The sequence below is a fragment of the Eleginops maclovinus genome, chromosome 5 (genome assembly GCF_036324505.1).
Source record: "Eleginops maclovinus isolate JMC-PN-2008 ecotype Puerto Natales chromosome 5, JC_Emac_rtc_rv5, whole genome shotgun sequence".
Taxonomy (NCBI): domain Eukaryota; kingdom Metazoa; phylum Chordata; class Actinopteri; order Perciformes; family Eleginopidae; genus Eleginops; species Eleginops maclovinus.
The window spans coordinates 26,128,644-26,150,571 of NC_086353.1; the positions used below are offsets into that span (position 1 = coordinate 26,128,644).

The 21,928-nt window shown below is 41.3% G+C and overlaps 2 protein-coding genes across 2 annotated transcripts; one reads left to right on the forward strand and one right to left on the reverse strand.

Annotated features, from left to right (window-relative positions):
* The first annotated feature begins 278 nt into the window (after nucleotides 1-278).
* On the forward strand, nucleotides 279-4,632 carry LOC134865312 (uncharacterized). The gene is made up of 2 exons (XM_063884820.1): nucleotides 279-1,645; nucleotides 2,901-4,632. The coding sequence occupies exon 2, from the start codon at nucleotides 2,954-2,956 to the stop codon at nucleotides 4,334-4,336; it is 1,383 nt and encodes a 460-aa protein (XP_063740890.1). The 5' UTR covers nucleotides 279-1,645; nucleotides 2,901-2,953; the 3' UTR covers nucleotides 4,337-4,632.
* Nucleotides 4,633-8,332: 3,700 nt separating this feature from the next.
* On the reverse strand, nucleotides 8,333-20,593 carry LOC134864920 (P2X purinoceptor 3-like). The gene is made up of 12 exons (XM_063884259.1): nucleotides 20,185-20,593; nucleotides 18,457-18,592; nucleotides 18,311-18,382; nucleotides 16,725-16,794; nucleotides 16,506-16,599; nucleotides 16,131-16,208; nucleotides 15,908-16,049; nucleotides 14,386-14,522; nucleotides 11,120-11,213; nucleotides 10,513-10,578; nucleotides 10,183-10,260; nucleotides 8,333-8,797 (listed from the first exon to the last, which is right to left on the reverse strand). Exons 1-12 carry the CDS (start codon nucleotides 20,304-20,306, stop codon nucleotides 8,672-8,674), a joined length of 1,215 nt encoding a protein of 404 aa, XP_063740329.1. The 5' UTR covers nucleotides 20,307-20,593; the 3' UTR covers nucleotides 8,333-8,671.
* Between the last annotated feature and the right edge of the window lie 1,335 nt (nucleotides 20,594-21,928).

The window sequence follows — 21,928 nt, forward strand, 5'->3', positions numbered from 1 at the left end:
CTCTGGAAAAGCAGCAGGCCCAGATGGCTTTTGCTGTGAATTCTACAAGGCATTTCATGGAAAAATAGTCCCTCTCATGTTAAGGATGGTGAATGATTCAATGAAGAATAAGAGACTCCCCGGCTCGCTCTACGAAGCGAATATTTGCCTGCTTCTAAAAAAGGGAAAGGAAGAGAGCGACCCTGCAAGTTACAGACCCATGGATTAAAGTATTCCGGCCCCGGGCCGGATTTCCGGCCTGCAGCACTTGGAGTGGAAAAAAAAATATTATTATTTTTTTTTTTAAACCCAAAACGCGATAACTCCACGGCTTTCGAGTCTGTTCGTTCTCTGCCAATGGTAGGAAAGAAGCGCCGCTGTCCAGTTCTGATGTTAAACAGTGTTAGCCAATCAGAAGCAAAACGGGGCGGGCCTTAACACAACGCGCCTCGATCAACTAAACTGTAGCACAGATAGGCCTACTCTCTTACTACGAAGGCTGTGACTGTAGTTAATGGAGAGAGGGGCATAGGAGCAGGCGCGATGCAGTACATGAAACCAGGGGAAAATACCCTCGAGATAGATAAAGGTCTGAAAAATAAATGGCGCTGGGTATGGCTGGACGAGATGGCAAACCATTTAGCAGTTGGTGTAAGAAGTTGAGTGAGACAGGCGCTTGCTTCTGCACGCTGTGCTCCAGGAGGCTAATATATGCATCCAGCGGCAAAAAGGTTCTTCGTAAACACGAATCAGACCCTCGTCACCTAGCTGCTGTTCGTGCTGTCCCACACACGACGCGTTTACCAGGAGCAACAACAACATCTGATGTACCGGCTTCCATAACTGACCGTGTGTGTGAGTTAAAAATACGGGTGTGTGCATTTCTCGCAGAACACGACCTCTCCTTCACGCTATCACAACCCCTGGTCGAGCTGTGTAAAAAAGTAGCGGAAGATAAAATTGCACTAAGTAAAATGTCCATTTCAAATCAGCTGGCCAGCTATTTCAACACTCACGGGATAACACCTGAGTTTAAAAGGCAAATTTCCACCAAACTGAAAAACAACATGTTTTCCCTGAACGTCGACGAGGCCACCAATAATAACATGGATAAAGTCCTCAATGTTCTTGTTCGTTTTTTTGACAATGAGGAAAATGCTGTTAAAACGCAACACCTCGCTAGTCGAAAAATGAACATAGCCAATGCTGCAGCACTTACCCAGGAATTGAAGGATGTGCTGCAGTCCTATGGTTTAGGGCTGCAGCAGGTGACCAGTATTTTACTGGACAATTGTGCGGTTATGCGGGGAAAGAAGTCCGGTCTCGAGACACAGTTGCGCAGGGAGAACCCGCACCTGCTGGATATATCTGGCGACACAGTCCATATGGTTTCTAACGGTGCAAAAGCCATGATGAGCCCTTTCAAGGCAGAGGTGGAAGATTTCTGCTCGGATGTGTTTTATGACATAGAGAAGTCTCCGAAACAGAAAGAAATATTTTCGGAATTCCAGAGATTACTCCATCTTACACCGAAGAGCTTGATCAGGCCCATCAGTAACAGGTTCCTGCAGATGTTGGAGGTGTGCAATAGGGTGAGAGAACTCCTGGATGTCCTGATTGTGCACTACTACAACCTACTGGATCCGGGCGAAGAGCATAAATACAGGTAGGTACAAAGCATTTAAAAATGTGTGTGAATTAAATCGTATTTGTCACAGTATAGCCTCTCAGCCTGGCTCAAAATACGCGACTATCGTGTCCGATTCTCGGCTGAGACCCCCCCTTACGACAATTGCGATTGTCTTTGTGTGCGGCGAAACCCAATGTAAAAGTCGGACACAAAGTCGGGACTTGTGTAGTTTTAGCCTAGTCGTTTCTATGAGCACTCTTCACAAAATAACACAGAGTACACAGCAGAGGTCCTCTTTATTTGCTCACCCGTGCGGTTACCTGGCATACATGCGTGCTTTTAAATGTTGACAACATCCGAAACCTACACCTACGAGCCGCGTCTTATCCCTTGCGCTGTCATTCAGCAGCACCCCGTTGGGATTGATAGTTGATATATAACTATTTTGTCTTGCGCGAAAATAAAAGACCTTCCTTTTTAAGGAGCTTTTTTCTTTTCTTTTTTTGAACATGTGTTATATTCTGGCCTATAGCCTTCCCTTATGAGAAAAAGCTGTTTTTTTTAATAGTGGCTATAACGGCTTTATAGTATTGCTGTAGTTAATGCAACACATGAAACTGCCAGCTATATGCTGTATGATGATATGATAAAAATATTGCATTACTGACAGTTTTTTTTTTCATTAAAAAAATAAAATAGGGATGTATTAGTGTATTGTCTATAATGCTGTATGTTATAACATGCAGCCTTAATCCCCATATGGTTTTATAAGAGGGAGCATAACGTGGGTGTGTGTGTGTGTGCACTCCAGAAAGTTACTCAAACAAGTCCTTGAAAGGCACGAGGTCTCGCCTCAGGAAAGGGCCAGAATAGAGGTTCTGCAAGGAGAACAGGCCACAGCATCCAGGACCCAAACAAACCAGAGCCGGAAGGAACGCATCTCTGTGCTATTCACAGATTTTGATAGGCTCACAGTCTTGATTGACCTGTTCAGAGGTATCTTGAATGAGTAGGAAAATCCATGGCTAGTTTACATACATTTATTTATTACTTGGTGGTAATGGCCCAGCTCTCCTGGATGGCATAGCTTTTTAGTTAAGACAAGGTGCAAATGGAACAGTTAGGTCTATTTTTCAACAAAAGTAATCCACCTCAAGAGAATTCCTTACAGCATTGTATAGTTAGTAACTGTACTGTAATTACCTAGTTGCATAGTAGTAACTGATGTCTTGTTCTAAGTTTTAATTACAACTAATGGAAACATGCCTAAATGTTTTTTGTATGTTTACAGGTGTCCTTCCAACATTTCAGGCATTTCTGAAAAAACTGCAACATGAGAAACCAATGGTGCACTTGTTGCATGTTGAAATGTTGGCACTGGTAAGAGAGCTGCTAAGCAAATTCATGAAGCCAGGAGCTATCCCCCTGAGTGTCAAAGAGATCCTCAAGATCAATGTACGGGATGCAGCGTTACAGCTGCCTAACAAATCCCTGTGTGTTGGAAAATATGGATACTCTGCCATGACCAAGGCCCGTGTGGCGAAGACACTGTGGGTTGGAAACTTGTACAACTCCCTCAGAGAGGGCTACATGAAGGCAGCAGAGTTTCTACTCAAAAACCTTCCCCTCGACAACCACATGGTCACCTCACTCTCGGCTCTGACCCCATCCCTCATACAGTGTGACTCCTTAGGTTCAGCATTCATGGCATTAGGGAAGGCCTTGCCTAATGTGGTTCCACCTGAAGCACTCGGCCCACTGCGGGAGGAGGTTCGTGCATACCAAATAGATGCTGACCTGGTACCTCTGGCCAATACCTATGTTGAAGAAAACAGCCGAGTGGATGTGGACTGGTGGAGTCAGGTGGCACTTCTAAGAAATTCAGAAAGAGGTGTGAGATACCCAACCCTGATCAAACTTGTGAAAGCCCTTCTTTCAATTTTCACAGGCCCGCTGGTGGAGGGGTCTTTCAACATAATGGATGACATACTGGAGGCAGACAGGTGCAGGATGAATGTGGAAACGTATGAGAGCCTCGCCATAATTAAGTCAACAATGAAAGCCAGGAAGTGGACGGCCTCAACAATGTTAATTGACCAGCCTTTAAGGAATTCTTGCCTTTCCTCCTATAAAACATACCAACTCCACCTAGAGAAAAAGAAGGCAAGAGAACAGGGAATGAGGGAGAAAAGGATGAGTGAGGCCATGAGGGTGAGGTCTACAGCGGTGGCAAACAGAATAGTGACCCAGGCGAAGAAATCAAAAGGGCCATCCTCTTCCTCCACTAGGCCAGCTGCCTCACCTAGACCAACCAGACCTTCACCAAAGACCATCTCCTCTGCAAAAACAAGACCTTTTCGACCCACTGGGCCCTCCACCACCTCCTCTGGGGCAGCTAAAAAGCCATCCAGCTCCTCCTCTGGGCCCTCTGCCTCCTCGTCTGGGGCAACTAATAAGCCTTCCGCCTCCTCATCTGGGCCCTCTGCCTCCTCATCTGGGCCCTCTGCCTCCTCATCTGGGCCCTCTGCCTTCTCATCTGGGCCCTCTGCTTCCTCATCTGGGCCCTCTGCCTCCTCCTCTGGGCCATCCACTGCATCCTCTGGGCAACCAAAGTTATTTTCTCTGTTTCATGGTCCAGCCAAGAAATCCTCTTCAATAGCCTCAACTACCTCTGGAAAAAGGAAGAGTTCGGATGACTCAGAACCCGGAAAAAAGAGGAAAAAATAGAGCACTTTGTTTCATTTTTTGAATCTAGTTTTGATAACTTAAACCCCACTAAAAAGTACTTTGGAGATACAAATGCACTTTGTTTATTTCTTTCTATTTGATTTAAGTTATCATTTCATGTAGGAGTTAATGTTTTTGATTACTTGTTTTGATATTACTTGATATAACTTTCTATTGGTTTTATTAACATCTGTGTATTTAATTTGCCATTTTATTTCTGATGAACAAAGTTCAAAGTTATTGAAATGTTGAAATTGTTGAATTATTTGATTTATTAAAACTGTTTGAAAAGTAAATCAGTCCTTTTAATGTACCCTAAATTTCAGAGTGCATTTACTACAGCATGCTCAAAATTCACTATTTAAGAGTGTTTTTATCAAAAGGGGGGCACCAGGGGGGTCACGGCCACGGAAGGGGGCCATGGCCCCCAGTTTGGGAACCATTGTGAACACTATACAATAATCTGCATACATGTATATAGTTGTTTGCATGAGTCTAAAAAGTTCAGGCTCAGGATTTTTTTTTGCTTTAATCCCTGCAGACCTATTGCACTTCTAAATTGTGATCAGCAGGTAATAACTAAAGTCCTGGCCACAAAGTTGGGTAATCATATCTCAAAAATTGTGCATCCCGGTCAGATCGGATTAATCCCTGGTAGGTTCTGATTTAGTAATGTTCGTCTGCTCCTAAATAAGTTGTATTCAGTTCATGAAGAGGACACACAGGCTGCCATCCTATCTCTTGATGCCCAAAAGGCAGTCGATCACATCGAATGGCCTTATATGTTTGAGACTCTGAAACGATTTGGGTTCGGGATGGACTTTATAGACTGGATCAAAAGAATTGACTCCGGCCCAGTGTCTTCTATTCTCACTAATTCAGACAAATCTCAATCTTTTGATTTGCAAAGGGGCGTGAGGCAGGGCGATCCCCTTTCCCCCCTCCTTTTTGATAGTGCCTTGGAGCCTCTTGCAATGTTAATCAGGAGCCACCCAGGTGTCCATGGTGTAAAATTTGGTGATATTGAGAGCCTTGTGAATTTATATGCTGACGATTTACTGATTTGTTTGTCTGATCAATTAGTTTCAGTTCCCAACCTCCTGAGCTACATTAAATCGTTTGGTGGACTGTCAGGGTATACGATTAACTGGGATAAAAGTGAATTCATGCCTCTGTCGAATGATCTGAGCCCCACATTCTTGAAATCTCTGCCATTTAAATTGGTCACTACCCACATTACCTATCCTGGACTAAAGATTTCCAGAAACCCCAAACTTTTACTGAAACTGAATTTCATGGATATGGTAGACAAACTAAAAGCTAACATCAGGAACTGGAAGTTGCTCCCCCTCTCAATGATTGGCTGCATCAATGTGGTAAAAATGGTTGCACTTCCAAGGTTTTTGTACCTTTTCCAAAACCTTCCTATTTATCTACCATTGTATTTCTTTAAACAACTGGATTCAGCTATCCTTTCGTTTGTCTGGGCGAATAAACCCCCTCGCATCTCTAAAGCACACTTACAGAAGACTGTAAACAGGGGTGGCCTCGGCCTCCCTGTATTTAGGCATTATTACTGGGCTGCAAATGCAAGGGTTCTCTCCTCCTGGCAATGGGGTTCCCCTGGTGATGACTGGCCTGTAGTCTCTGGTCGAATTCATGTCAGTTACAGAAACTTCTCTCCCAGTGCTGCTCTTTTCCAGAGCACAGCCTTCCTACAAATTACTTGGTCATAACTTAATTCTCAGAAATTCCCTGAAGATTTTGAATCAAATAAAAAAGAATGTGGGACTGCCAGATGTCTCGGTACACACCCCTATCGCGTACAATCACCTGTTCATACCAGGACGGGGTCTTTCTGGACTAGAGAGAGAGGGAACTGTGCTGTATTGGTGATCTTCACATAGATAATAAATGTGCTTCATTCCTTTAGCTCCCAATTAAATATCACCTTCCTCAACCACATTTTTACCGCTACCTTCAGGTCCGGCATTTTGTACAGGGGTCACCTCAGGCAGACCTAGGCTGAAGAATTGGGTGCTCCAGTGTCTGATGAACTGTGGGAGGAGGGCCTGTCCTGTATACAGAGCTGTTCTATCAATTCTAGGTATAGATTGATTCAATTTAAACTCCTACACAGACTGCATTACTCTAAAACTAAACTTAGTAAGATATTCAAATCGGTTTCTCCCATGTGTGATCGATGTGTTATTGCCGAAGGATCACTATCACACCTACTCTGGCATTGTCCAGTAATAGCTGATTTCTGGTGTAACATATTTAATTGGTTTTCCAAACAATATAATATAAACATTCAGCCGGATTGTTATTTAGCAATATTTGGTTGTTCTGACAGGACAAGGGCCCTTCCTTCCCATCAAAAGCAGGCTCTCGAGGCAGGCATGGTTGCAGCTAAAAAGTTAATATTACTAAACTGGAAGTCTCCATCGTCCCCATGTTTCAGAAGGTGGCTCAACGAAATGCTCTTTATCGCTAAGATGGAACAGATTTGTTCTAGCATTAAAACAAATCTGAATTCACAAAATGATTTCTGGAAGGTGTGGGAGCCGTTTTTGAGGTTACTTGATACCTAATTTTATATATCATGGGTTGTGCTTCTATGTTGTGTATTTATTGTGTATTTATTCTATGCAAACTCTGCCCTATCTTGCATGCTGACTGATACTCTGGCATTCTCTCCACATAGTTTATTTTTACTTACCTGTTTTGTCAGCAGCATTGCTGTTGAATGGCGGCTTTGGACTGTTTGGATTTCTAGATGTGAATCCCCTCTCTTTACGTCTGTTAATTTGTCTATTGGTACTGGGTGCTTTTGTCTGTTGTGTGTGTTTTTTGTTTTACTTTAAAAGAAAAAATCAAAATCAAATAATCAACAAAACAAAAAAAGACACCAGACACAACAAAGTTTCCCCTGTGACCACATGGTGAAAATAAAGACATAACCCCACACGGCTCCGGCTGCTGCCTGAGGGTTTCAGGTCACCATCAATCAAATTTGTACAGAAGTGCATTATTCCAGCCTTATGATATCTTGGAGTGAAACCCTCACTCACACAGGATCCATCAGGAACTGGAGAAGACATCACATCTTTATTGATTTAGCTGTCTTCTCTTCACATTACCGCTAAATGTCTTTATGAGGGTTTCCTGTACGCCCTCCATTTTCCTATTCCTCCATATAGGCTATATCTCCTTCTTCCATTGCATCATGGCACATTTAATTTCAATTCATGATTATTTTCTTCAGAACTATATCAAATGTTGTTTACGTAGCCCTCTATGAAAGACAACATAGCACACTCCCTGTCCCTGTTCTACCAGAGTGACAGTGTTTCAGTCAGGGCCTGAAATACAACTCTAATACTACATCCAGTGCTTCCTTTTCTCCACTACATTCCATCCCACAAACACAACTCAGAGTCCCAGGATCTGTAGAGAGGGACCTCCACTCCACTGGTGCAGAGGAACGGCAAGTATTATTTTTCTCTCATGATGTCATTGTTATCATGCATCCAACCAACACCAGCCTGAGCATTAGGTTAGAACACTTGTTTGGATATGCAAACACACATGCTGTACAGATATACGGCAGCTGACATAGGCAAGCCTGTTACAATGGCTGGAAACAAAACGATGCAAAAAACCCACAAAAGTGCCAAACTACATGCAAATCCAACTTGTAAAAACATGTGCAGCCTCTACTGAAAGTGCTACATAAAAAAACAATGCAAATATAGTGTGTTTTGGTCCATTGTGGCGCGGTGGCATGGGTCGGCCACCGTACACACACATTAGGACATCCCTGCTGTGGCTGAGTCCAATTTATTTTTATCCGTGACATAAATGGTGCTTTCATTAAACCAAACCACCCTGCAGCTCCTTTACACAGCAGAACACTTTTATCAGATTATAAACCACAGAATATCTTTTAATGAACGACATGCAAGTGAACCAACTCGTACCAGCTTTCTTGTTTATTCCTGTTTTTGTGTTACAAAGGCCTTCATGAGCATTCCAGTTTTAAACACAAACACATTTCTCCCAGTTCAATATCATATGCCAAAAAGTGTCACCATGCAAAGACACTCATTCTATTTTATTTTATTTGTATAGTTCAAATCTGTTTGGAGCATTTAAGATGAAAAAACAAGGTTCTACAGACATTTTTGACATTGCCATAAAAAGATGTGGTAAACATAAGGTACTGTTTTATGTAAAGAAGGCCCTGAGGAAGTAAACTGTTTCTATAAAGCCAAAACACATCTGTCTTCCTCAGTCCACTGCTCTCTAACTATTGGCTGTTGCTCCTGTCCATCAGCTATAATGTTTAATAGAAAACCCCGCCGAGTCACTGGACCTCATCATGTACTCGATGTGTCTGAGGGACAGCTGGGAGCGGTACAAGCCATTGCTCTGGGAATCCAGCGGGTTGTCTGACACCTGTACGAGAGAGAGGGAGACAGGTTAGTATATCAGCACAAAGTGTCCTCTGACCTCCAGTTTGTCTTGACCATATACTAAATGCAATAGAGTGGTGCAGGAATGAGTCCCATTGACCGGAAATGAGTTGGTATTTCATCACTTCTTGTTACCTGGTCCCTAAGTCAACATTTCTTTGAACGTGTTTGTGATTAGATGCCTGAAATACGACCTGTGGTTAGGCATAAGAGATTTTCATGCTTTTTACAACATAAAACATGTCAGTAAATACTCCACTGGTAAACGTCCAAAACTTCAATGTGGCATAAAAGCAGGGGTTTCTAACAAGTGACAAATCGTCATCTCGCTGAACATTAGCCGCCTCTAGCTTACTTTACGAGTTCAATTGTGCTTAAAACATTTTTATTTTTGTGTTGAGTTTATCGAACTAAACCCAAACATGTACCTTTCATAAACAACGGATCCTATTATCTGCAAAACTCCGAAATCCAAAGAAAAAATCCCATTCCTTCTTGTTGAGGGAGGCCTTGCTAACTTACGGATCGGACTACAAAAACACGTCATTACTGAACCCCTTTAAAAATAAAAAAGTTCTACCTCTTTTCGGCTGATCCAAAGCACAACACCACTACTTTAAATAACAATGATCTGAACTCTTATGAGCCTTTCTGGCACCCAAAACAAAGAACTTGAAGACTCAAAAGTTTTAATGTCATGTGCACAGTAGCTACAGTGTAGAAATGTTCCAACAATGCAACATAGTTATCTAAGACATAAAACAATACAACAAATGAATTATTATACACCTAATAGAATATATACAATAACAGAATGTAAAGATACATACTGTACAGTAAGATGAAATTAAATACTGTTTATTACAGTGATCACTATTTAGATCAATAAATAGTGAGATGCAAACAGATGAATGGAGGCACTTTAAAGAGCTTAAGTGTTTATTAGTCTTATGGCCTGAAGAATGAAACGATCTCTGAGTCTGGTGGATGCCAGACCAGCAGCTGTTTCCTGAAAAAAAGAAGCTATAAAACCCTACTTTAAAGTTCCCGCTGATCAATAGCAGTTAGAGATTAGCTGTTGAACAAGGTGGTGCAGAAAAGAAACAATTTAAAAGAGAGTGAATGTCTTTGTCTATTATAAGGTTGGCTATGGTATAAGTTGCTATATAATGGTAATGTGTAAATTAAAACAACCTCAAATGGTCAATGTTGTGTTAATAGCTTGTTGAACTGGCCACTTAAGGCAAATATCCATTAAGGGTTGACAAACCAGATACAGTTTTCAGATGATCAACACTGAGATCTTTAAAAGCCAAATAAAGTGTGCATGACATTGTGATGTGATATCTGAATAACTTAACATATTACCTCTTCAAATTTCTTGGCCTTGTACTGCTCGGCTCCTTTCAGGAAGTTCAGCAGAATGATGTCACACAACACCGTGCCCTACATAATAATAGAGATACACTTTTAAGTATATTGCCCAACGACGTTTTCAAGTTCAACCAAGTTCACAGTCCAGCTTCAGTGGGATGGGAAGACAGTGTGTGATATATTTAGGAACAACCAAGCTCACATTATACTTGAGATCAAATTAAAAATCCAAATGAAAATGTAATGTCAGATCCATTTATCTGTTCTGAGAATAATAAACGGTGTATGATAGGGCTTTACACCGGGTCACAGCAGCAAACTCACCACTCCCACTGATGTGAAGGCGGCCACCATGTTGATCAGAGTAGGGATCATATTGAACTTGCCTGCCTAGGAAGAGAAAAGTATCCAATAATAATAATAATATGTAAGCAGGTTTCAGTATCATGATACTTTATAGATGTAGTGGTACAAACAAACATGTCTTTGTTTAATATCTGTTAAGTCTACAAAGTCACACTGAGACTAATGTAGAAACTGATTTGTAAAACGTTTTTTTTTTTAGTTTCCAATTTCAAAGGATTTATATGAAAATGTGTATGCCTGTTATTTAAATTTCATCGATCATAGCTACTTTATCTGACCTAAAACTTTGTTAATCCACAGTGTTCCTCATCTGAAACAGTAGTGCTATCATGCCTGAATTCAAATGTATTGTATAAACTAATCCGCTGTCCTGAACTGTTTATGCCTGACACAACATTTGTATTCACGAAAATATTTTAACATATAAAAGTATTGTTCATAATAAATGTGTCAAAAGTGGTGCCAAAACATATTTTTAGACTTTTCATGTTGAGCTGTCAAAATGACTACATCTAGATAATAGTACACAAGTGTTGAAACATAGTCAGATACTGTATATACTCACATTTCCATTGACCAGAACATCAAACCTTATAGCATAGGCTTTAACCAGAGTGCGGTAGTCTGTTCCATTGTCCATCTTAAAGTATTTGGCAAACCTGTACGCACAGAGCAATCTCAGCATTTTTATATTAAAGAAAACACTTATGGATCCGAGTGCAAATGAGAAGCATCTGTTCTCATGTCATAGAAACAAAATCCTAACCAGAAATCAATTGTTACTTATCCAACAACAATCTTTTTGATAAATTCCAGTCTGGCTTTCGGTCCGTCATTCCACTGAAACTGTCTTGACCAGAGTAGTCAATGATTAACTAATTACTGTTGATTCTGACTTAACATCATTGCTGCTGCTTCTTGACTTGAGTGCAGCTTTTGACACTGTGGATCACAGCATACTTCTAGACCGCTTGGAAAAGTATATTGATATCCATGGGACAGTGCTCTCATGGTTTCATTCATATTTATCAAATAGAACACGTGTACTTTACAACAATACAATCTCTGAATTTTCCAGAATAAAGTTTGGTGTACCCCAGGGATCTGTCCTTGGCCCTATGCTTTTTACTATCTACATGCTTCCCCTTGGTGACATAATTTCCAAATATGGTATTTGTAAATAACCTTTGGAGTTTCTTTTTGCACTTTTATTTTGGTAGTATAAGATCCGGACTTTTATTTTTGAAAGAACTTCTACCGGAAGCCAACGGACAACGGAGCAGTAAAAGTGACAGGTGTAATGACGATGAACAATGCTACAATGAACTTTAATATGTAGTTAAATTGGGTTTTTAGCACCTGGCTGATAAAGGCACAAGGTTTGTTCCAAGTCTATTTGATATGATGAGTGATGATATGCTTTGTTGTTTTGTGGTTTTTGCAGAGTTTTGTGTTCATGCTTTGAATTAGCGCAGCGTTTCTCAAAGTGTGGGGCGCGCCCCAGTGGGGCTGCATGGAATCAGAAGAAAATTGCTTTTTTTTTTTTTTTTTGGTTATTCCTTTCTGTTTTGCCGATAAAGCTCATTCACAATGGATTCCATAATTGTCCTAAACATGTTAAAAGAACATTAGATAGGAAACCAGCAAAAAAAAAAAAGAAAGCTTGCCTGGAACCATAGTGCGAATAATAGGCTAGACGTCGGCATGTTAATTGCGGCGGAATAATGACAACAGAACAACAGGGCAGCAGACGTGTGTAGGCTATATCGTTTAAGGTTCAAAATGGACAAGTTTGTTACAAGTGTAACAGGGTCAATTATAGCAGTAATATTTAGTCATATTTAGTGTTATAATTACCCAAAATCTGTGTTTTAACCTGACATGACAAACTAGTGAGACTCAACTTATGTACCCCTACGTCCACTTTTGGGGGTTGCCCTCCTATAAAGGGGTGTTTCCCACGCTACCTCTGCCCTTTTGCTGTTGTAGCTACTACATGGGAGAGGTAAGCGACATTGTGGTTGTAGTAACTTCGCTGTTAAGCTAGGTTTATGGAATTTGTTTTACAGCTTTGACTCGCTGTGTAATATTCTAACATATTCCTGTGTTGTTTGATTTGCGTAGAGGCTTGAAGTACACAAGTGTGATTGACGAAAGGATTTTGTTGTTCCCCTTTTCGCCGTCAGGTATGTTTTCCATGTTTTAATGTACCATGCCCTTTTGCTGTTGTACTACATGGGAGAGAGGCTTGAAGTACACAAGTGTGATTGACGAAAGGATTTTGTTGTTCCCCTTTTCGCCGTCAGAAATAAACGGAGATCGCCTCCAAAGACATTAATGGCCTGCAGCGTATTAATCAACACACAACGCAGAGAATACGAAAGTCCACCGGTTACACAAGGGCAACAAAAGTTGGCGATTCGTCGACAACAGAGAAAGAGAAGACAGGCCAAACCAATCGAAATGCCAACCAAAGAGAAAGTATGATGAAGCGTATCTTGCTTTAGGATTCACTGTAGCTGAGGTGGGTGATGAGGATCGACCCGTGTGTGTTCTGTGTCTCCGACAACTGGCAGCAGACAGTATGAGGCCAAACAAATTGCGCAGACACTTGGAGACATCACACCCAACTCACGTTGATAAACCCATCATTTTTTTCAACGAAAACTCACCGAATACCGTCAGCAGGAAAAGCGAATGGTGAAAGCTGCGTCAGTGAATAGTAAAGCACAAATGGCATCATACAGAGTCGCATATAGAGTTGCCCAGTGCAAAAAACCACACACGATAGCAGAGCAACTTATTCTCCCCGCGGCTGTTGACATGGTGTCAATTATGCTTGTTGAGAAAAGCGCTGCGAAATGAAAAACAATCCCCCTGTCAAACGACACAGTTGCGAGACGAATTTGCGACATTTCCAATGACATTGAAGCACAACTCACTGAAAAACTGAAAGAAAATAGTTTTGCAATACAAGTGGACGAAGCCACAGACAGCAGTAAAAAATGTTTGTTCATTTCATATGTCCGCTTTGTAAATTCAGAGTCACTGTCACTAAATGAGGATTTGCTCTTTTGCAAATCTGTGCAAACAAGAGCCACGGCTGAGGAGCTCTTCAACATTATGGACAGCTACTTCACAGAACATGAGCTGAAATGGGGAAATTGTGTGGGGTTTTGCTCAGATGGTGCACAGACCATGGCTGGAAAAAGGAAAGGATTGCAGGCATTAATCAAGAGGGCCGCACCAGATGCGCAGTGGACGCACTGCATCATCCATCGGGAAGCTCTGGCTTCCAGACAGCTCAGCCCGAACTTAATGACGTTTTGACAGCAGTTGTGGAAGCGGTCAATTTCATCAAAACGCGACCTCTGAAAGCGCGACTGTTCTCCGCTCTTTGTGAGGAAATGGGAGCTGATCATACAGCTGTGCTGTTTCACAGCGAAGCAAGGTGGCTCTCCCGAGGCAAAGTCTTGTCGCGCGTCTTCGAGCTCAGAGCGGAGATTCGGGTCTTTTTGGAAGAAGAGCGCATGTACGAGGTAGTAATATTAGTACACACACTGAACAGCTTGCAGATGTTGAATTACGGGGGTGCAAAGGTCTGATATTGTACAAGCCAAAATGAATACTAATTATTATTAATGCTGTATATTGGATATGATTTGTTCTGATCAATACTTCATTAATGTGTTTTTGCAGAATTCCTCAATGATAAAAATGCTTGTTTTGAAAAACTGTTAAGTAAAAGAAATCCTGGAAGTCGTGAATATCCACAGCAAATGTCATGCATGGCCATGTGTTCATATCTTGTGTAGCCATGGTGCTTAATACCTGAAGTTGTAGCCTGGTGAGACTGCGTTCTTCTGTGACATGGCGTCCAGTCGTGTGAATGAGTAGGAGGGGTTACACTGGTCATCGGACTTGTCCAGATCACATACCCAGCCGATCTTTATCCCAATCACTCCACCCTGGCACACATTTTAAAATGACAGAGTCACGTGGATGAATGCGTTTGTCCTCAACCCTGTCTGAATAAAGGCCGATTTATGGTTCAACGTCGACGTAACGCAACCACCACGCAGACGCGTGGACGCAGCCGTGTACATTTATAGTTCTGCTTCGGGTTTACGTGACGCAATGCAATTCATCGCCATAACGGTAGGGGGCACAATGTTTTCTGTAAAGACTGACCAAGATTCTTTTGACGTCTATCGTCATCGCTCGTTGTATTTGTTTGTTGTTTTAGTGGACCAATCACAGCCCTTACGGCTGCATAGCCTCGAGGCAAGGTTACAATTTTTGTGAAGTACATGAAACAATGCAAGGAGGGCCTGCAACGACGCAACGGGTACCTTTCATAGTCTACGCAAGCTACGCGGACGCAGTTGTAAACGAAAGGATCACGCACGTATTTTTAGTACATACTGAACTCGCGTCAGTTGCTGCGCTGTGCCTTGTCAGACGCGATACACCGCTCATCCAACAGGGGGTAGCAGAGTCTCCGGTGACTTGTCTGTCACCTTCATGTACTCAGCAAGCCAACCGAGACGAGAAAGTATTGCAGGGTAGCTGAAACACAGCTGCCCCGCCCCACTTTTTGCTGCCTGCTTCCATTTTTTCTGGGCTCACACGAACCGGTCCCTCATCTGCTTCCACTTTTTTTTAATGATATCAACATCGATATCTAGGTCCAGCACTATTTATTTCATGCATTTTCAACTGCGTTTCTGTCTGAATGTGAAGCGCTCGCAGTATCATAAAGGTGCTTGTGCACACGAACTAATTCACAGAGACGCTCCTCGTTGTCAGCCATGGTAGTAGGCTACTTCTTCTGTTAATAGCGATTTAATACAGTACAGTACAGTAATTCTCATCAGCGCCCCTATCTGAGACGCGTGAAATGGCAGTCGCGCGTGCATTGCGTTACAAAAATCTGGACTACACATTCTGCTACACAAGTACTATAGACTATGAAAGGACCCTAAGGTACCTTGCGTTGCGTCGACGTTGAACCATATATCGGGCCTTAACATCTAGTACAACCGGCGAAAAAATTAAGAGACCACTTCAGCATTATCATTTTCTCTTGTTTCATTATTTATAGGTATATCTTTGAGTTAAAAAAAAAAAAAGTATTGTATTCTATAAACTACTGTCAACATTTCTCTGTGATGGAATTCAACAGACACCGGAATGGCTGCCATACATGTAGAGATAAAGATTTAAGAAACATGTGGAGTGGTCTCTTCATTTTTTCCGGAGCTGTATATACGTACATTAACAGACAGAAGATGTAATTAATTAATTAATTAATGCCTTTAAACTAAACCTTGCAAATGTATCTTGACTGTACCTTGTCAGCCAGTTTGGTGAAGTTCTGCTGAGCGTAGCGGACCACGTCTCCCACTCTGAAGATGGGGCAGTAGGTGTTGTTGACCATGTCAAAGTTACACTTTTTGATGTAATCGTCAGTGATGGTAGGTAGGAAGTTCCCTCTGCACACACACAGACATCATGATGACAGTCAGCATATCAACAGGTCCTACGTAGTGTCAGTATCGTCATAATTGTCGTACTTTGTGTAGTTGAAGGTTGGAAAGCGGATGCTATTCTTAATAAAAATGGTGAAGTTCTCCACTTCCATCATTGGCGTACTGAAAGAGAGGCGAAGGGAAGACCATGAAGAAGAGAAAAGACAGATGGACATGTAAACAGCAGTGATTTTAAAGAGGTCCTATTATGGGGTTTCCTTCCCTGCAGTGTGTTCTATAGGTTGTTGTGCATGTAAATGGTCTTCAAAGGCTAAAATCCCTGTGTTCTTTCCAGAGGGGGTTTCGCTCTTGAACAGCTCATCATGACTTTGCGATCAGGATAACACTGTTCTCTCTAAATATTAGCGTTACAGAACGGAGATAGTAAAGCTCTCTGTCTCAAGCACAGCCTCGCCTTACGTCTTGATGGTGTCGATCTCAGCCGGGCACCATCCTTTTATCTCACACATCTTGATGGTGCCATTGAAAGGAACACATTTCCCGGTCAGAATTCCTGAGCAGGAACAAATATATATTTTATGCAATCTGCAAAACCAGGGTACATGTGTAAATGTAAACACCAGCTCTAATTACACACTGATATGTACAGTAAGAAGAAGAAAAGGCAGAAGACCTCACCATAACTTCCTGGCTTGTTACGGAGCCTTGTACAGTTACTGTCGTGGGTACAATTAAACTTCCTCTCACTCTGGGTAACACACACACACACACACACACACACACACACACACACACACACACACACACACACAGTTAAAAGCTAGCTAGTGTACACAGTGGACTGTTTAGCATGTAAAGAGAGGGAATTTGGAGAGTTGATTTTGGAGAATCACAGTTTTTTGACACTGTTTTAAAGTTAATATCTAGCGATCAGCCATAACATTTTGACCACTGACAGGTGGAACAGTGATTATCTTGTTAGAGTGGCTCCTGGGCGGATATTAGGCAGCAGGTGAACACTTTGTCCTCAAAGTTGATGTGTTGGAAGCAGGAAAAATGGGCAAGCATAAGGATGAGAGCGACTTTGACAAGGGACAAATTGTGATGCTAGACGACTGTATCAGAGCCTCTCCTAAACTGCAGCTCTTGTGGGGGGTTCTGTGGTCAGCAGGGGTCAGTACCTACCAAAAGTGGTCCAAGGAAGGAAAACCGGTAAACTGGCGACAGGGTGATGGCCGGCCAAGATTTATCTTGTGGGGAGCGTAGGCTGGCCCGTGTGTTCCTATCCAACAGAAGAGCTACTGTAGCTCAAATTGCTGGAACAGTTCATGCTGGTTCTGTTAGAAAGGTGTCAGAACACACAGAGCATCACAGTCTGTTGGTATGGGGCTGTGTACTGGTCAGGTTGCCCATGCTTACCACTTCTAGGAGACTGTGTTCCCTAATGGCAGTGGCCTCTTTCAGCAGGATAACGCGCCCTGCCACACTGCAGAAATGTTTCAGGAATGGTTTGAGGAACAAGTTCAAGGTGTCGCCTCCGAATTCCCCAGATCTCAATCCATCGGGCATCTTTGGGATGTGCTCGATAAACAAGTCTGAACCATGGAGGCCCCACCTCACAACTTACAGGTCTTAAACGATTAGGCCTCCACGGGTCAGGGCTGTTTTTTTACCTCAAAAGGGGGACCTACACAATATTAGGCAAGTGGTCATAATGTTGTGGCCGATTGATGTACTTTAGTTAAGTAAAAGTAGTAATACCACAGCTTAAAAATACTCTTTCACAAGTTCCAAATGTTACTTTAATAAGAGTACAGAAGCATGATTTGCAAAATGACCTTGAGTTTTAAAAAGTCAAACAAGTCAATATACAGAATGGCTCTTTTAAGTGTTTTGTATTATTATAAAATATAATATTATTGTATTATTATCAGTTATTATTAAATATAGAAGTTTTCTATGTTGTTGTTCTGAAGCACATTTTGTATACTTTTTGTACGAACAAATAGATTTGCAGAAACATAAACACATCACGTTATTGATGTAAAAGTAACGAGTAACCACAAGTGTCAAATGAATGAAGTGCAGTATCAAATACAACATTTCCCTCTGAGATGAAATATAGCAGAAGTATTAGGTAGCACAAAAAGGAAGTACTCAAGTAAAGTACAAGTACCTCAAGATTAAACTCAAGTACATTCTTTATATTCCGAATACTAGGCACAAATAATGGGTGTAGTATTGAATTAATGACAGAAGCAGACCTCTGGACAGTGTCCCTGGACTTGGTTTTCCGTCGTGATCAATTTGGTGATGATGCAGAAGACTGAAGCTCCCTGTGGAGACATATAGAGCATATCTCCATCACTGTGTCCTGCTGTCAATCATCCATCCACCTGTCCATCACTACCTGTGTTGGAGTGACGTAGTCTGCAACATCCATCAGCTTGTCGTTGTAGACTCCAAAGCCCTTCACCTTGGTCATCACTGAGGACTCTATAGCTGTGTCCCTCACTTGATAGGCCTTCTCATTGACAAATACCCACCTGAAGCACACACAACACACACACACACACACACACACACCAGAAAAATGGACCAACAATATTTTCATCAATGGGTACCTGTTGATAGATATGAGTCATGCCAGGAAATTAAAACCACAGTTAGGCAATTGCTGGCTGATAACTTGGAACTTTACCCAAACTCTTTGAGATCAAACGTGTCGATAGCAATGGAAAGTATAATGAACAATGTAACAAGACACTGACAATTCTCAGAAAATAACTTATATTTATGAATATAGGTAGAATCCTTAGGAAGCAAACTATTAAGGGCAGTAATGTTTATGTCAATGAGGAATCCACTGAATGTGACAGAAACATACTAAACTGTGGTCAAAGCTCAAAGGAGGACGTGACAGGTAAATGGCATATTTGCAGAATTCTCGTTCTTGAGCCCTTCCAAACGAGTTTATGACTTTTGCTGTATTTTACAATTTCTTAAACCCCTCACCTCCTAACATTTTGGTTCTTCACTGTTTTACATGAATGCAAATATTACCCTAAAGGGTCCAATCCATTCTCCTAGAAGAAACATAGGACAAATCTAAATTCTCGAATGTTAAGAGTATTCATCTTTGTTTATTAGATCCACTCTGCAATGGGATTTTGTTGGTTTCCCAAACAGAGGGTGATGTTGAATATATTTATTTGAGTTAATGGGTGTTTCTCAGGCCTGGCTGTGTATAACGACCACAGAGACGCTTTTTTGGATAACCTTGATTAACTTCCAAACACTATTACCAGGAAATGCAAACTGTTTTGTAATAGATGATTATAATATGATTGTACTGCAACCTAACTCAGAAAAGGTTTGTGCAAATGCTTCATATCTATGTCACAAGCTATAAAACAACAAGCCACTGACAGACAATATAATAACCAACTGTACAATACGGATGGAGTGGCTAGTGTAAAGCTTGTGCTTCTAGTGGCTAGCGCTCCAATACATAGTAAGTGATAGGCTAAGGGTGGGGGCATCTCTAAGTGGTTCACCAATTACAACAGAGCCGGCCAGCTAACCAATCAGAGCAGACTGGGCTCTGGTTTCAGACAGAGGGTGAAAAGAGGTGCTGCAGCACAGGCAGTATGAGAAAAATAAAGAGCTTTTTGAACATTAAAGCATGGAGACATGTCCCAGGAGAGACTCTACATACTGATATACACCTGAAAAAGATTGTTGTAGAGCCTCTTTAAAAAAATACCCTAACCCCTTAATCCATCCAGAGGGTCAGTTTAGACATTGTGAAGGAATCATTTACGTGGGATTGATTATTAACACAGAACTCAACGGATTAAAAGCACTATATTTTCTAAGGAGGTTCTGGTCCTTTAGGAGATGCTTGACGATGTTGCTGCTAAGGGTTTTTTCTGAGTCTATTTGCCAGTGCTATCCTGTTTGCTGTTGTGTGTTTGGGAAGCAGACTGAGGTTAGCAGATGCCAACACACTCAATCAATTACATAGTCATTAATGTCTGACAAACATTTCTGTCACTGAAGCTGCTGATGTTTAATCCGACCAGAACAAATGTATTCTGTTTAATTATGAAATACTACAATGAAGCAAAATACTCACCCAATGAAATAAGTGATGATGAGGAGTTGGACGACGCGGTTGATGATGCCGATGGTCCAGCTCTTCACTACCACTGACTTGGTGGTTTCATAGGTGAAGAAGTCTTTAATACAAGACCACATTCTAGCAGTATGTGTGTGAGTAAAAACAAGAGCGCTTGATTTTCTGTATCTGAAGCAATCAATGGAAGTATGAAAAAAGTCCACTATGTATGGATAATGGATGTAAAGGCTGAAATCAAAGATTGCGGTACCCAAATGTAGCTGACATCTTCCTTAATATATTTAGTTGAAAAATGAAAAGAAAAAATATATTTTAGGTCCAAAAGTAGAATCCAGATAACCAAGAGCTGGATCCCCTCTTCTTCATGGAAAACAAATCCCTGCAGATCAGTGACAGCAGTCTTCAGTTTATGCTCTCTTGCTGTAACGTCAGGTATGATGGTGACTCAATGAGAAATAAACAGCTCTCTCTATCTCCCTCTGCTCACACTGTCTCTCTTTTTCTACGTCTACTCCTCTGCTTCCCCACTCCAAAATCTAAACCACTCCCCACAGTCCCCCTCCTTCCTTCGGCTCAGTGCACCGAGGACAATAACGGTCACGTTTTTTGAACAAAGACTGAAAGAAATCAAGTCAAATATCAAAAAGTATTGAGAGTTAAAAAAGTTCCATCTGGGTTCAGGGAAAATGGTTGGAAGTTGTATTGACCTTTGTGATGTACCTACGCCAAAGTATGGAAGCATATTTGCGTCACAGAAAATAAAAAATGTATCCTGTAAGTCATAATTCTGACTTACTGTCTCATAATTCTGACTTACTGTCTCATAATTCTGACTTACTGTCTCATAATTCTGACTTACTGTCTCATAATTCTGACTTACTGTCTCATAATTCTGACTTACTGTCTCATAATTCTGACTTACTGTCTCATAATTCTGACTTACTGTCTCATACGAGAAATGGTCCAATGAGCTTTCATCCATTTGCACCAAAGCAACAGAAACAAGTGTGTGGGAAACACTTCGCTGAACAAATAGATAATATAATTGAAGACTACTTTAGACGCGGATTCACAAATAAGGAAATTATTACTGCACACGGAAATGCAGGACCCCGCAGCAGCTGTGTCACAATCTTTATTCATAGTCTATGATCATAATAACAACGCCTAAATCTGAACTCATAATATTATCAAAGATATCTTTACTTGGCGAGTAAGAACCTAACATTTGCTTAGCGCTGTCACCTCTCAGTGTACAACTTAAGTGGTGATGTTTAAATAAATAAGATATATTATAATTTCATGTTTGCTGGCCGTTCTAGGACTCTCCAGAACTCACAGATGGCCAGTCCGCCCCACAGTGTAAATTAGAATCAACATTTGGTCTGTGTGAACTGTGAAGCAGTAAAATAAGCTGTGGCTTATAAATACGACGTAAACAAACTTTTGCAAGCTTGAACACGTTTTAAATAACCATGGTGTATCATCTTATTTACCATTAGCTCATTATCAATGCACATTAACTTGCTCGCCTCTGAAAGCTAGTGTGTTTGAACGGACCTGTTTGACACTTTCTCCATTTACTATATAAGCGTCCACGGTATGAATCCTGTCAAAATTGAGTCAAAACTAAAAACGGTCCTTAATTAATTGAATGATAAAGTGCGCATCGTTCCGAGGCTTTGATCCGCTTCCAGTTAACCGCTAATTGCAGTTTGCTGTGTTTACCTTTTAACACCTG